Source organism: Bos indicus x Bos taurus, chromosome 11 (genome assembly GCF_003369695.1).
Source record: "Bos indicus x Bos taurus breed Angus x Brahman F1 hybrid chromosome 11, Bos_hybrid_MaternalHap_v2.0, whole genome shotgun sequence".
NCBI lineage: Eukaryota > Metazoa > Chordata > Mammalia > Artiodactyla > Bovidae > Bos > Bos indicus x Bos taurus.
Genome location: NC_040086.1, coordinates 25,049,956 through 25,065,443, shown reverse-complemented (window position 1 = coordinate 25,065,443; position 15,488 = coordinate 25,049,956). Strand labels below are relative to the sequence as shown.

The 15,488-nt window shown below is 54.1% G+C and overlaps 1 protein-coding gene across 2 annotated transcripts; it reads left to right on the top strand.

Moving 5' to 3' along the window:
• Window positions 1-1,104: 1,104 nt before the first annotated feature.
• Window positions 1,105-15,452, top strand: HAAO (3-hydroxyanthranilate 3,4-dioxygenase). 2 transcript variants are annotated; one of them, XM_027555124.1, is made up of 10 exons: window positions 1,105-1,263; window positions 3,631-3,709; window positions 8,762-8,845; window positions 9,127-9,233; window positions 11,850-11,939; window positions 12,298-12,341; window positions 12,626-12,771; window positions 14,558-14,626; window positions 14,816-14,898; window positions 14,996-15,452. In XM_027555124.1, the coding sequence occupies exons 1-10, from the start codon at window positions 1,184-1,186 to the stop codon at window positions 15,072-15,074; spliced, it is 861 nt and encodes a 286-aa protein (XP_027410925.1). In that variant the 5' UTR covers window positions 1,105-1,183; the 3' UTR covers window positions 15,075-15,452. The 2 variants fall into 2 exon arrangements, with proteins under 2 accessions (XP_027410925.1, XP_027410926.1); XM_027555125.1 differs by lacking the exon at window positions 11,850-11,939.
• The last annotated feature ends 36 nt before the right edge of the window (window positions 15,453-15,488 follow it).

The window sequence follows — 15,488 nt, the reverse complement described above, 5'->3', positions numbered from 1 at the left end:
AGCGCGGAGACTGAGGACGCTAAGAAAACCCGCCCACCCTACGTAGCAGGGAGGGGCCAAGATGGGATGCGGGACAGGAGTCGGAGGAGTTTCGAATTTCTTAAACTCTCCAGTCTAGATTCAGGTGTCAGCTCTGTTCCTTTCCGCTCGGCCACCACCACCTCCCCTCCCGGCCCTCTTCCAACACGCGCAGTCTTCCCAAGAATTCTGAGTCTGGAAGAAAGAGAGGAAAGCAGGGGTCCAATTGGCCTTCCCCGCCTCCGCACCCACACAGGCAAGCATCGCGTCTCCGCCAGCTCGCGAGGATCCAGGTTAGCGGTTCTCACCCCAGGCTGGAATCATCAGCGCCTTAGGTTTGTCCGCCCTCTCCACCTCACCTCAGATTCCCGGTCCCAGTGCCCGGTTCTGCATCTGTGAAACTCCTTGTAAACTGTGGTGTGACTTGAGTATGCCCCAAGACACGAAAGGAGCTCAGGCGCTCTGCCTGCCACCTGCGAGCGTAGGTGAGGGGCGGGCCCCCAAACCCGGCCTGGCGGGTCCCTGTCTAGCATCACGGTCTCCCAGCACTGCGCCCCCCGCCTCTCCTCTGTCCTGTCTCCAACCAGTCACTGACAGAGCCGAGCAAATGGCACCCAACACATCTGCGGGCTCTGGCCTGATCTCTGTCCTAGTGACCGGACAGGGGACTAGCATCAATCGGGGCCTACGGTGGCCGCTGTGCAACCCCGGCATTCCCAGTCTACAGATGAGGAAACTGAGGCCTCAATCCAGTGTCAGCAACCCAGTGATCAGGCGCTTGGGTTTCCAAACCCGCCTTCTCCTCCTTACAGGATTTCTTTGGGGGTCTCCCTGGGTCCCAGGCGGAAAGTCTGGGGACAAGGGGCCAGGAAGGTTCTGGATCCCGTGTCCTAAGCCTGGATCGGGCGCTCCACTCTCACGCGGGTGGGCAGGGAGCCCGGGATGTGGCGAGGGGCCCAGCGGGGCGGCACCGAGCGCGAGGTAGGGGGTGGGGGGCGTTCCCAGACCAAAGTCCGAGAGGGGCCACAAAGAGGCCCGTTTGTTGCCCCGCCCTTTGACCCTCAGGATGCTTATTAACCAGGCGGCCAATAGGTGGCTGGGCAGAGAGGCGCGGCCCTTCGACAGAGCGGAGGACAAGGCTCTGGAGTGCGGCTCCAGGGAGACCATGGAGCGCCCAGTGAGAGTGAAGGCGTGGGTGGAGGAGAACCGGGGCTCCTTCCTGCCCCCGGTCTGCAACAAGCTCCTGTGAGTCCCAGCACGCCCTAACCCTCCTGCCCTCTGTTCTCACCTCCCCGCCATCCTCCAACTGCTCCCCTCAACCTCCCGGTTCCTCCGCCCAGAAGCTTACAGAAGGGGGATTCCATCCTCGTGGTGATCACAGGAGGATGAGGACGGACTGTTCCGGGTTTCCCCACCCTCCTCGGTTCCTCTTTCTGGTGACTGCGTGGAGACGACGTGCCTTGTCGTCTGAGGAAGCTGGGTGACCTACCGAGATTAGAGAGATGCAGGTGCTAAGTGGTAGCCCTGCCTTCCAGGGCTGAGAAACAGCGCTCCAACCCCCGCTGCCTCTCAGAAATTGGGGGGCAGGGAGGTTGATACCCCAGAATTATAGTAGAACCGAGGCCTGGGAACCACCCAGCATTACACCCCTACTGGGCCCAGGAAGCTGCAGGCAGAGGGTGAAGTCAGGGTCAGCTCCTGGGGCAGGCTCTCTGGTGCTCTTCCTGGCCCCCTCTGCAGCTGGGCGCACACAGACTCCCACCAGGCCTCCCCAGCCACCTCTGCCCCCAGCACCCAACAGGGCTGACCCTGGTCCAGCAGTCTTCCTCCAGCTGAGGTCTCAGGCCCTCCCTGTGGCCTCTTCACCTCCTTCCCCTTCAGTCACCTGGGGTGTGGGGCCTTCTGTGCTCCCCAGCTCCAGGGTCACAGTCTTGTGTTTGCTGGGTCCACAGAACATCAACAAGGTAGCTTTTCAAACCATCCACCTCCAATCACTAACACCTTGACTAGTTGGAGACTACCAGGCGTTTTCACATCATCTCATGTAATTCTCCCAGGAGCCCTATGAAGTGGGATTTTTTTCTTAATATTTATTTATTTGGTTGTGCTGGGTCTTAGTTACAGCCCTTGAGATCTGTGGCAGGCAGGATCTTTAGTTGTGGCATGCAATATCTAGTTCCCTGACCAGAGGTCGAACCCAGGCCCCTGCCCTGGGAGCATGGAGTCTTAGCCACAAGGGAAGTCCTAGTCCAGGGTGGGGGATCTTAACCAGGAACTTTCCCAATGTCACAAAGCTAGCGTGGGGCGCGATGCAAGCCCGTGCAAGAGTTTGACTCCAAAGTCCACCCTGGTGTGACTGCGCAATACTGCAGTAACAGTCAACACCCCCCACCCCCAAACCTTGTCTCCTCTAGTACTTTTGTCACACCCCCAACTCTCTCCTCCACTTCATCTCTATCCATAGTCTCACCTCAGCCCTCCACCTCCTCCCCCTCATGGTGACTCACATTCATCCGCTCCTCTCCAGCCCCACGCCGCTGCTGTGGTTCCACCCTCATCACCCTGGGCACTTCCAGGCTGCAGCAGCCTCCAGGCCCGTACCGCGCTCTCCAGCACTGCCCTGATATTAGTAACCACAAAGTGCAGGTCCTCCCTTCACTCATTCAGCAGATGTGCACATGTGAGCACCAACCACATGCCAGGCACAGTTCTGGACCCCAGAGATACACAGGAAGGAACTGGCGGAAGCCCCTTCCTGGTGGAGTAGACATTCTGGTGGGAGGAGGAAGCCAATACATAGAAACAGACAAGGGGTGCAGGTAGGCAGGCAGGCAGACGTGGTGAGCCACAGAGCAGAACGAAGGGGAAAGCCCACTGGGGCTGCTGTGTCCCCTCGTGCTGTGAGGGAGACGCTGCTCCGAGCTTCTCCTTGATCCTGGAGGTTTGGCTGCAGTCTTTGCATTCCTTGTCTTCTGCAGCGTCTCTCCGCTCTCTGCCTTTATCTTCACATGGCATTCTCCTCCTAAGTGTGACTGTGTCTAAATCTTCCAGTCTTCCAGACACCAGTCATATTAGGTTAGAGCACTCCCCACTCCATGCCAGTATGATCTCATCATAGCTTAACAATTACACCTGCAATGACCCTAGTTCCCAATTAGGTCATATTCTGCGGTACTGGGGTTAGGATTTCAACATATGAATGAATATAAGACAGAGGAAACATAGGAAGCTGCTGGAAGGTTGCTTTTATTTATCTGGCTGCAATAGATCTTAGTTGCTTCATGTGGGATCTAGTTCCCTCACCAGGGATTGAACCCAGACCCCCTGCATTGGGAGCGTGGAGTCTTAGCCACTGGATCATCAGGCAAGTCCTGAGGCTTGAGGGTTTTGAGCAGAGGAAGGACATGGGCACACACACAGTCACAGACACACACACACAGACCCTTGGATGCACATGCAGATGAAAACGGAGACTCTCAGGGACAGTGACACAGAAATAGCCCTCTCTCTCTCCCAAGTGTGGGCCTCCTCCAGACCCCCCACAGGCCCCTGCAACCCTCTTGTCCTCTCCCACGAGCCAGTTCAGGACCTCACCCCCCTCATCCATTGCAGGCACCAGAAGCAGCTCAAAATCATGTTCGTGGGGGGTCCCAACACCAGGAAGGACTACCACATCGAGGAGGGTGAGGAGGTAGGCCTGCGGACTGCCCCCTCCCCTGACCCAGCCCTGAGGGAGGGTCACTTCCCCTGCCAGGACCAGGGCCTGTGGATGGGGGGGAGGGGGCAGACGACTGGTGGGTGAGGGGGGCACAACTGAAACCATGGTGAGAAACTGCTGCTTGGAAGTTGTGGGCACCAGCGACACCCTTGACAGCTCCATCCTCGAAGGAGTCCTGCTGGGGAAGCCACAGGAAAGAGCCCAGGCTTTGCGGGTGTGAGAGGCTCCAGCTGTTGGGCATCAGCCCCCAGACACAGGGGGCATCCATGGTCCAAGGGGATGCCCAAGTCCCCTCACCCCCAAACCTGAATAATACAAGACTGGCCTCCAAAATGGGACTCAGATGCTGAGGGCGACCTGGGCGCTCCATTCTGGTCCCAGGAGCCAAGTTCTCCGGGAAGGGTTAGGACTGGGAGGCGCCCCTCCTTATCTAGAGGGCACAAGGCGCATCAGTTGCTGGGAGCTATTTGATGAAGGGGTGGGTAGGTGGGAAGGGGGATTTGTACTGAATACCCTTTTGTGCCTTGAATTTTGTGCTGTGTTTCTGAGTAAGCAAAAGTAAATCAAAAGTAAAAAGATGGATCCCCTTAAGAGACACAGATGGGTTCCCAGCTCTCAGAATCTCTGGTGGCAAAGGATCGTCATGGTTGGGGGGGCGCCTATCTTCCCGGAGGACCTGCTGCTAGGGTTCAAGGTCCAGGGTTCAGCTTGCTCGCCAGACTCCACCCCACCCACTCTGGTGGACGAATGTCCACTTAGGGGTCCAAACCAAGCCCTGACTGCTGGCTTGCTAGCTGGTGAGGAGGGATGACCTGAGCAGGTGTCTCACTCTGGAGGGACACTCAGGTGGCTGGGAGGAATTTGGCTAGAGGTTATTTTGATGGCTTGGTTCCACCTCAGGTGAGGGAGAGTGCCAGCCACAGGTTAAACCCTGGAAGCCACAGGACTGAGTATCAGTGCGTTTGCTGTCGCTGCCTGTCCTCACCCAGCTGGAACAAAGGAGACTCCAGGGGCCAGGCCTCTTCCCAGTGAGGGAAGGGAAGCCACTGAGCTCAATTTTCCTCCTGGCTGAGCTCAGGCCTCTGCCTTTCAGGTGCCCAGGCTTCACCCACCACACACGTTCCACTTAGCCCATTCCTTCCCTTGGGGTGAACAGGTGCAAGGGAGCCTGGGCTGGGAGTCAGGTGGACCTGGAGTCTGCCTCTTACCAACCATGTGATTTGGATGGGCTTCCCTGGTAGCTCAGTTGGTAAAGAACCCACCTGCAATGCAGGAGACCCCGGTTTGATTCCTGGGTTGAGAAGATCCCCTGGAGAAGGGAAAGGCTACCCACTCCAGTATTCTGGCCTGGAGAATTCCATGGACTGTATAGACCATGGGGTCACAAAGAGTCAGGCATGACTGAGCGACTTTCACTTTGACTTTCTTTCACCTCCCATCACCAGGAGGCTTCTCTGGTGGTAGAGTGATAAAGAATCCACCTGCCAATGTAGGAACTGCAGGTTTGATCAAACCCAAGGAGACTTGGGTTTGATCCCTGGGTCAGGAAGATCCCTGGAGTAGGAAATGGCAATCCACTCCAGTATTCTTGCCTGGGAAATCCCATGGACAGAGGAGCCTGGCGGACTTTAGTCTACAGGGTCAGAGTCAGGCACGTCTGAGCATACACGCACACCGCCTCTCTGAGCCTGCAGGAGTTTCCTTGCAGCTGATGGGGGACATCAGCCCTGCCTGGTGGAAGGATGCAGTGTGTATAGGGTATGTGCACAGAGCCTGGCACAGAGTGGAGGTGCCTGGGTTCTCGGCACCCTCAGCCCCTCTCTGGCCCCGCCTGCCTGTAAGGCCTTTCCAGGCTGTGCAGGCCAGATTTGATTCAGCAGCGGCTTGAGCCGGTACAGTTAATCTTCTAGTTAGCCCCAGGCCCCAAACATCATTTACTTCCAAATAGAGCATCATTCCTTTTGGATTGCCGTGGCTGTTTGGGACTTTTTGCTGTTCAGGATCTGCACCTCTGCTGATGAGGCCTGTCCCTCATCATAGGTTGTGGTGTTGTTCAGTTGCTCAGTCGTGTCTAACTCTTTTGTGATCCCATGGATTGTAGCCCACCAGGCTCCTCTGTCCGTAGAATTTCCTAGGCAAAAATACTGGAGTGGGTTGCCATTTCCTTCTCCAGGGGGTCTTCCCAACCCAAGGATCGAACCCGAGTCTCCTGCATTGGCACGTGGATTCTTTACTGCTGAGCCACCAGGGAACACCCCCCACCTACCCACCACCGCCCACACACCACCACCACCCACCCATCACAGTGCAGGCCTCTAAAATTCCACTTCCTTTCTATGTTTTTGTTTAATGGCCACTAATACCTTGTATCCTGCCAGAAAGGGCTTGACTTTGGCCCAACCATCACTCCAACCCCACCCCCCCACTCCTGTTTTCCCTGATATTTGCAGGGCCTTCTTGCCTGGAAAATCCCATGGATGGAGGAGGCTGGTAGGCTCCAGTCCATGGGGTTGCTAAGAGTCGGACACGACTGAGCGACTTCACTTTCACTTTTCACTTTCATGCATTGGAGAAGGAAATGGCAACCCACTCCAGTGTTCTTGCCTGGAGAATCCCAGGGACGGGGGAGCCTGGTGGGCTGCCGTCTCTGGGGTCGCACAGAGTCGGACACGACTGAAGCGACTTAGCAGCAGCAGCAGCAGCAAGGGCTACGGCCCTCTCCCTAGTATTCTCTAGGCCCTTCCTCCTCTCCCGCCAACCATGAAAGGACATCCCCCAACATACATACACATAGAGGTTTTCTCCTAACTGAGGGAGTTTGGGGGAGTTTGCAGAATTGTTCCCTAAGAGAGACTGATAGGTTTTTTCTTATTTGTTTTAAATAACTTGCATGAATTATATTAAATAATAAAAGATTGTTTACTGTAGAAAATGTGCAGAATACAGAAAAGACAAATGTAAATATGTACCTCATTCATAATCCCCCCACTCACGGGAGCACCGTGAGCACAGCCTGGTTTATACATGCATTATACACTATGTAATTAGAATTCTCAGACATGACTTTGTCTAAACAACAATAAATAGAATCCTGCTGAGTGTCATTTTGAATCTTGCTTTAACTGGATAACTTTAGCATTTTTCCATTTTACTGACAGTTATGCAAAAACGTAGCTTTTAATGGCTGCATAATGTTCCATATTTTGTCTCCATCATAAAATAATGCGATCTCCCCTATTGTTATTATTAGCATTAGTTTTGCTATTCTTTCCATCACTAATATTAATAGCTAGAGATTACTGAATGCTAACTATGTATTGTCTGTCTTTGTATACAGCATCCTGGGCAACATTCTGATAGATTCTATCATTTTATAGAAAAATTAATGGAGGCATAGAAAGACTAACTGAATTGGCCAAAGGCACATGGTGACTGGCTGAGCTGAGGACCAGGTGATGCCTTAAACTCCCACACACTGGGATAAAACAGCCATGTATGTCCACCACGAGGCAGGTGCATTTCTGACTCACTGAAGCCACTTTTCTAGAGATGGAATGACTATGTCAAGTTCCCAGTTTCAGCATGAAAGGTCTGGCGTCCCAGAAACCCTTATAGAGGCACGAGCTGTGAAGGCTCTTTCTGCCCTTTGCCAAATTGCCCTTCAGGGGCATTGTGTCAGCTTGCCTGTGTGTCAGACTGTAAAGCCACATTTCTCTAGTTTTCCTGAGTCCACTTGATTTCTAACTCCTTACATGATAATAGTAATTGTTATTATTAATAACAACCCTTCAACTATTTGGCTGGGGTTTTTAACACCCATGCAATGTGTGACTGGTAGAGAGAAAATATGTCTTCCTCCTCCTCTTCCCAGTGCCAAGGGTGGTCTCAGTAAACACATTAATTAGGGACTTAGGGTGCAAGAGGCCAAGTGCAATAGGAGCCCTGCAGCACCACCGTGCTGCACCCCAGGGAGACAGCAGGAAATGAGGGCTTCCATCCTCAAAGCCCCCGCCACCCCCATTCATCCCAGCTCCCAGCACTGAGCCCAACATTTCCATAGCCAGCCGATCTCCAGAGGGGTTTGGAGCAGCCCACCTCCTTTCCAGGGCCTCACTGTGGCCCGAGGAGCCAGCACTGGCTCCAGAGCCACACTCAGGTCCACACAGCTGCTCCAGGACTGACTGTGTAAAACCTGGGACAAGTCACTTCACTCTCTGGGCCTTTCTTTTTCTTTTTAGCAGAATGGGGCTAACAATATTTTTGGAGGTTGTTATAAAGAGTTCTGATAATGTTCAGGCATACCTCAGAGATAGTGCAGGCTTGGTTCCAGACCACTGAAAGAGAGCAAATATTTCAATAAAGTGAGCCATGTGAATTTTTTGGTTTCCCATCGCATGTAAATATTTATACTATGCTGTAGTCTATTACTTGAATGGGGTGCCATTGCCTTCTCCATGTAGTCTATTAAATGTGCAACTGTATTATGTCTAAAAAAACAATATATATATATATACCTTAATTTAGAAATAATACTGTTGGGAAAATGGTAGCAATAGATTTGCTCAGTGCAGGGTTGTCACAAACCTTCAATTTGTTAAAAAAAGAAAAAGGCAATATCTGGGAAATGCAATAAAGCACAGCACAATAAAACAAGGTCTGTCAGTCACGTGCTAGCCCAGCCCCTGCGACACAGTGCAGGGGCGGTTCTCCTTACCTGGGTAATGGGTCCCTAAATTATCCAGTGGGCATCTCAGCCAGCCTCCTGCCCCCAAGCCAGACACCACCTGTGGTGTCCTGGGTACCTTGGTCATCACTTTAACGTCAGAGTATTACCCTCATGTGTCCCCAGCACGTTTATCTACGGGCTGTGTCAGGGGAAGCTGGGGCCTCAGGCAGGAGTGACCAAGCTGCTCATAAACTCTAAGGCTTTCGGCAAGTTTCTCAGGTTTTCTGGGCAGAACTCAGGCCAAAGACCCGGAAGAGGGAGTGGGGAGGTCAGAGCCTGTCCGCTGTTCTGTCTCACAGGTATTTTACCAGCTGGAGGGGGACATGCTTCTCCGAGTCCTGGAGCGAGGGAAACACCGGGATGTGGTCATTCGTCAGGGAGAGGTGAGGCTGGGTCCTGGAACAGGAGCCCACGGTGCCCACTCTCCTGTCTTTGGTGGAGTCTTGTCTTCCCAGCCTTTCCTGCCCTCCTCCCTGCCCGACCTGCCTCAGCCCCATCCTCAGGCCCTTCCTCATGCCCATCTCAGCCCAGCCTGACATCCTCTCTGGCTCCTGGGGTGGGGTCTGGCCCGGACAGTGGTCAGCTGGGGAGACCCGGGGCGTGCAGCACTGAGGTCTCCATGGGGGACCATAAACTTGCTGGCACCTTGTTCCCACCCGTGCAGATCTTCCTGCTGCCTGCTGGGGTCCCCCACTCGCCACAGAGGTTTGCCAACACAGTGGGGCTGGTGATTGAGCGGAGGCGGCTGAAAACAGAACTAGATGGGCTCAGGTAAATGGGTCAGATCTGGGGGTCTGGGGCAGAGTTAGAGGGGCAAGCAGCAGGGGAAAGGATCCTAGACAGACCCAAGAAACCCACTCAACCACCACTGAGAGGGTGGTAGCAATGGAGATCCTGCATTTGCTGGCAGATGGGGAGGGATTTGGGTAGGTAGCAGGGTGGGTCTGATGATGCAGGGGAGGGTGTATTCTCTGTGACCCCCTGGGAGCCCATTAACCTTATGGCCAGGCCCAGAACAAGTGGGATCTCAGTTCCCTGACCAGGGATCAAAGCTGCACCCCCTGCATTGGAAGCACAGAGTCTTAAACATTGGATGCCCAGGGAAGTTCAAGAACCCATGCTTTCCCCACTGAGGTCTGCTGGGGAAGGGCCAGGGGCGGGATGCCAAAATCATACTCCAGGGCAGCCTGGAACACTGCTTCTTCTCCCAGCCTCCAGTTCCAGAGTTTAGTCAGTCTCCATTAGTGCGGCCTTCTGCTTGTTTCTCTACCCCAGCTCATTCCACACCCAGCGCTGACATTTGTATAACATTTGCTAACTGTCGGGCACCACTTTCTGTTTATTCCTTTAATCCTCACAACGATCCTATCACCTTATCCGGTGGGTACTGTTATCATCTGTACTCTACAGATGAAGAAATCGAGCCCAGGGAAGTTGAGCTTGCTAGAAAGTGGCCAGACTGGAGCTGTAGAGAAATAGAGAGTTTGGGCCAGGACAGAAAAGAGGGCAATGTGAGTCAGAACCTGGAAGGGGATGAACATGGGTGCAGAGACGGGCACTCTGTTTCTACAGCTGAGTTCACATCTGGGTCCAATCAGTTATCTGCTTAATATCCTCTGAAAGGAGGACTAAACCTGTGGCTCATTATTCCAAAAGCTAAGCGATTTTTAAGCTATTTTTTTAACTAAGAAAATTAAAATTTCCCAACAAGCTACTGAAATCAGGATGCTTTGCTCCACATCTTCTGTTATAAAGGACATTAAAAAAAAATTTTCCCTTTTTATAATTATCAAAGTCTTACAGGTTTACCCTTGAAATCTGGAAAAGTACAAGAAAGCAAAATGAACAAAATTAAAATCACTTGTCAGGAAAAGGGTAAATTTTATATTATGTGAATGATATCTCAATAAAACAAAAATAAAGAGAAAATACACAGAAAAAAAGTCTTCCCACCAATGAAACCTAACAAAGCACTTTCTATCTCTTTTTTCCATGCATATCTGTTCCTTACAACATTGTAGTTTTATTGCAAGTATGGGTTTGAGTTTTGCTTTTCTTTAAAAAAAAATGAGTACTTCTCATACTATTAAATGCTTTGCAAAAACCGCAGTTAATGACCGCATGCAAACCTACTGCAGAATAGTCTTGGAAAGAAATAGCTGCCTGGCCTTAAATATGAAAATAAAATTTTCAGTGGGGCTTTATATAGGGAATCTTTAGTAATGGAGAAGACAGCATCTTTGGGAACATTTTTACAGCAAAGTCAATAACAGATTTTTTCTGCTTTTGACCTTTAATAAAAGCCAGGGGCTCAACATTAAAATGCCACTCTGAAGGCAATTCCTGGAGGGCATTGAGGTCCAGTTATGAGGCTTTCTGGTAGCCAGCTCATTCCCAGGATAGATCTTAGGGTGTCAGGTGGGGTGGATGCACTGTGTCTATAAACCGTTGTCTGTAAGCAGAACCACTTCTCTTTTTCGGAGGAGCTTAAGAGCAGAGCTGGCCTGGTCCTGGGAGCTAAGTTTGGGGATTAGGCATTCAGTCAGTAGATACACTGCCTACACAGGGTCCTGCGGCCCAGCCCCAGTCTGCCTGATACTCCTCAGGCCAGTGGAGTTGCCTGCCAAGCTGGGTGGGCTTCAGGGAGTCTTGTGTGCACACTCAAGTCGCTCAGTTGAGTCCATGGGTTTTGTGGGGTCTTTGTGGCCCTGTGGATTGTAGCCTGCCAGGCTCCTCTGCCCATGGGGTTCTCCAGGCACAGGGAGCCTGCTAGAGACATATGGTCCTTCCTCCGGAGAAGAGACACAGCACTTTGCTCTAGTTCTCAAAGGCATCCATGACCCCAAAAGGAGAAGGACCCCTCCCATCTGGGGGGCATCTGTGGCATGCTGGATCCTTGAGGTTTTGTGTGCTCTGACCTAGACTGCCAGCAGGCCGGTGGGAATCCAGCTGCAGGGCCAGAATCGGACTCAGCCTCAGCTTCTTCTTTTGGAAAAACACTTGTCACTGATGCTCTCTAGGCTTCTAGGACTGTCTCCGGTCCTGTTTCGGCCACTGACAGGTTGTGTGATCCCTGCCAAGTTGCGCAGTTTCCCCCTGAACCTCAGAGCTCTATCTGCTTGGTAAATGGTCATGTTTGGCGAACCAGGAAGAGCTATGGGAGTGGGATGGATAACAGCCCTCCCATGCTGGGGCCACACAGGGCCTCCAGGGAGAGCCGGGTGTGGGTGGGCACATTGGCCACTAGGTCGCGCTAACAGGATGCAGCAGGTGGTCAGCTCGGCGGAGCCAGCCAGGCCCAGTCGTCCACGAGTAGAGCCAGGCCTCAGGGATGCTGCCCTGCGACGCCCAGGTGAAGAGCTGGGTGCCTGTCCTTTGTTCTGGCAGGTACTACGTAGGGGACACCACGGACGTCCTGTTTGAGAAGTGGTTCTACTGCGAGGACCTCGGCACGCAGTTGGCCCCCATCATCCAGGAGTGAGCCCCCAGCCCCTGCCCCTTGCTCTCCTGAGGTCCTGTGCTCTGGCTGGGGGCAAGCAGACCCAGCCCAGCACGGATCTGGGGGAGCATCCACCAGCCTGGAGTAATGATGCCCAGGATTTAGGGACAAAGTCTGCCCCTCCCAGGATGGTAGGGCCCCAGACTAGAAAGCCCCCTGCAGAGTGGAGGCTGGGAAAGGAGTGTGGATATACAGCAGATCATGTGAGGGCGCCATGCGTGTGTGTGGGCTCCTGCACCTCGGAGTGTATGTGTGTGCGTGGGTGTGTACGTGTATGTGTGTGTGCGTGCACACATATGTCTTTAGCCCCCTCCTCCTCCCACTTTGTCCCTGCAGGTTCTTCAGCTCTGAGCAGTACAGAACGGGAAAGCCCAACCCTGGTGAGGCCCCTGGGAACCATCTTTCTTTCTCTCACTCCCCCGACCTTTCCCAGGGAAGGGTGGGTCCTGGCCCCGGTACCACACAGTCTCCTTTTGAGTACTCTGCCCTGTACTCAAGGCACAAGAAGATGGCATGAAATATACCCCCACATGGCTACTTGGTGCCTGGGCTGGAGACAGAGCCCATTCCAGTGACTGGGAGCTGGGACCCCTGGGAACCCGGCCTGCTGGGACTGGGTGGGTGGAGCCAGAGGACACTGACCACATCTATGCCGTGGGTACAGACCAGCTGCTCAAGGAACCACCATTCCCCCTGAGCACACGATCCGTCATGGAGCCCATGTGCCTGGAGGCCTGGCTGGATGGCCACCGCAAAGAGCTGCAGGCGGGCACACCCCTCAGCTTGTTTGGGGACACCTATGAGAGCCAGGTAATGCAGCCTTGGGTCACCCAGGGAGTCAGCCCAGCAGCCCTGGGTGATGGGAACTAATCAATCACACACGGACACAGACACACTCATACACACACATACACTCACAGGCTAGTTGTGGACACAAGCATAGGCCTTCTTGTTTCCTCCCTGACTCTGAGAATGACGGCTTTGCTGTGAGTGGAAGCCCATGGAGGCTACATGGTCCCCAACAATCTTTCTTTGCCTACAGAGTAGGGATTAGGGGGTTGCCCCATCCATTGAGGGATTTGTGGGAGTCTGGGGTCATGCCCCTGCCAGGACTTCTGGGCCTTTGGCCAATCATAGCCTTGGGAGCCAGGAGGGAGAGAGATATTTGGGGGCGAGGATTAGGTGGAGAGTTGCAGAGACCCAAAGCCGGTCTCCTTTCATTCAACATTTACTGAGTGTCTATTATGTTTTAGGCTTTAGTAGGAAAATAAGATAGAGTCATTCCCTCAGAGTGTGTATGGTCTGATAAATGGACAAGTTCATTAACGACTGCCATGATTATGTGATATATTCTGTGATAGAAAAGCTACAGGAAGTCATAGGATGATAAAGAAGGAACCAGGCTGTGAGGGAAGACAGCTTCCTGGAGGAGGTGATGTATAAGCTGAATTTTAAACCTATTGTAGGAGTTTGCAAAAGGAAGAAAGGGAGATGGAGAGTGCATTCCAGGTGAAGGAGAAGCCTGAGTAAAGGCATGGAGGCTTGAAACAGGTTGGCACTGCAGATAGCTGAGTCTGGCGAACCAGGACAAGAGAGTAGGGGCAGAAGGCACAATTGCCAGATGGCCAGAGTAGCAGGCAGTGCCCATGTGCTAGCAGCCCTCCTGGGCTGGGCAAGGCGCAAGGACTATGCTAGAGACAAGAGAATTTCATCCAAGTGTGGAAGCAGTATGGCTGATCAGACTAGAGTGGTGGTTCAGAAAGCTCACTGTAGCCTGTGTGAGGACCAGATCAGCAGGGCAGGTGTGGAACGAGGAGACCTGCCAGGAGGCTTACGTTTGCTCGTGCTTTGCAGTTGGTCACTGTCACATCCCTGGGAGTGTGCATTAGACACCCCTGTGGAGGGACGCCCACTGGATGCAGACCTGCCCCAGGAGGCCTGGCCAGCCCAGCCCCGAGCTCACACAGGGCCCTGCGAGCCACCATGCCCCACCAAGCCCCTCCCACCCCGTTCTCTCGCCCCCTCCTCCTCCCTGCTTCAATTCACTCCAGCAAATATCTACTGAGGCCCACTCGGGGCTGATAGGAGCATGGCCCACACAGCGGTTGTGGGCTTCCAAGATGACACCGGTCCGAGAGGCTCAGCCTCCCTCTCCCTCTTGCTCATCCCCTCCCAGCTCCCTCCACCTCCTTAGGTCAGACTCCTGGCATCACATAGAGGAAGGGAGGAGGGCATCCTCTGGGGCTCTGCCCTGTGCCATGTTCACACACATGCCTAGTTGTGTCCCGGGCAGGCGTGCCTCTGTAGGGGTCAGCAGTAGTTGTGTCGAGTGTCAGAAGGAGCAGATGTGCATGTGCGTGTGAAGGGCAGGCATGTATGACCCCAATAGCAGGTGGCTGGGACGGGATGGGGGTGGGAGGACCTGTGGCCTGGGCAGCCTTCCTCTCTAAGACCAGGCCTCTGCTCTGCATACAGAGAGGCTGCGTTGTGGGCCCCACCCCTGGCCCACACAGGGCTGGTGTCTGGGGGCCAGGCTCAAAGCCCTCTCCTACGTGGGGCAGGACGCACCAGAAAGACCCGTGTCACTTACCACCAGGTGATGGTCCACGGACAAGGCAGCAGCGAAGGCCTGAGACGGGACGTGGACGTGTGGCTGTGGCAGCTGGCAAGTGGGGGCTGGGGAGAGGGTGGCACGCCTCCTGCCTACATCTGGCGACCCGGCTGCTCTGGGGCCTTGGATGCCCCCAGTATGGACCAGTGCCCAGGGCCTCCTTATCAAGGCTGACTCAGGGATGCTTGGACGGGCGTTGTGGCCCAACAGGCTCCATTTACTTCTCCTACTCCTCCTTCCCAGGAGGGCTCCTCAGTGGTGACGATGGAAGGACAGCGCCTGAGCCTGACCCTTGATGACAGCCTCCTGGTGCCAGCTGGGACTCTGTAAGTCCCCAGGGAAGACTGACCCCCTGCCGTGGACCTGGCCTCCTTTCCCTGGGGTCCCAGCCTTATCTGACCCTGCCCACCTGTATCTCCACAGGTATGGCTGGGAGCGAGGGCAAGGCTCCGTGGCCCTGTCTGTGACCCAGGATCCCGCCTGCAAGAAGTCCCTGGGATGACTGATCCTCCCACTGTGGGCCCAGAGCACCCACCCTGGCCAAATAACTCTCCCAGCCCCACTGTTTCTATGTACACTACTGCTCACTCACTGTCCTCTGGACTGGGTCCTGGACACGATCATCATCCCTTCTCCTCCTGTCCTCTCAGCTAGGCTGCCAGGTTCCTGGGGGCCGCAGCTCCCCTTCTGCCCTAACAGCCCTCAGCCCACTGCCCTGCGTGGTTCTGCTGGGTGGACTGCTGCTGGGGGCTGGCCCCTCACCGCCCTCCATCCACAGGCTCAGTGCAGCTCTTGCCTGCCGCCAAGAAGCCCTCAATAAAGGCTTGCTGGCCGCCAAGTGCCTGCGGGCCTGCACACACATGGCCTGTGGTCTCTGTCAGACACTGAGTGCTCCCATGACTGTGTGTGTGGGGAT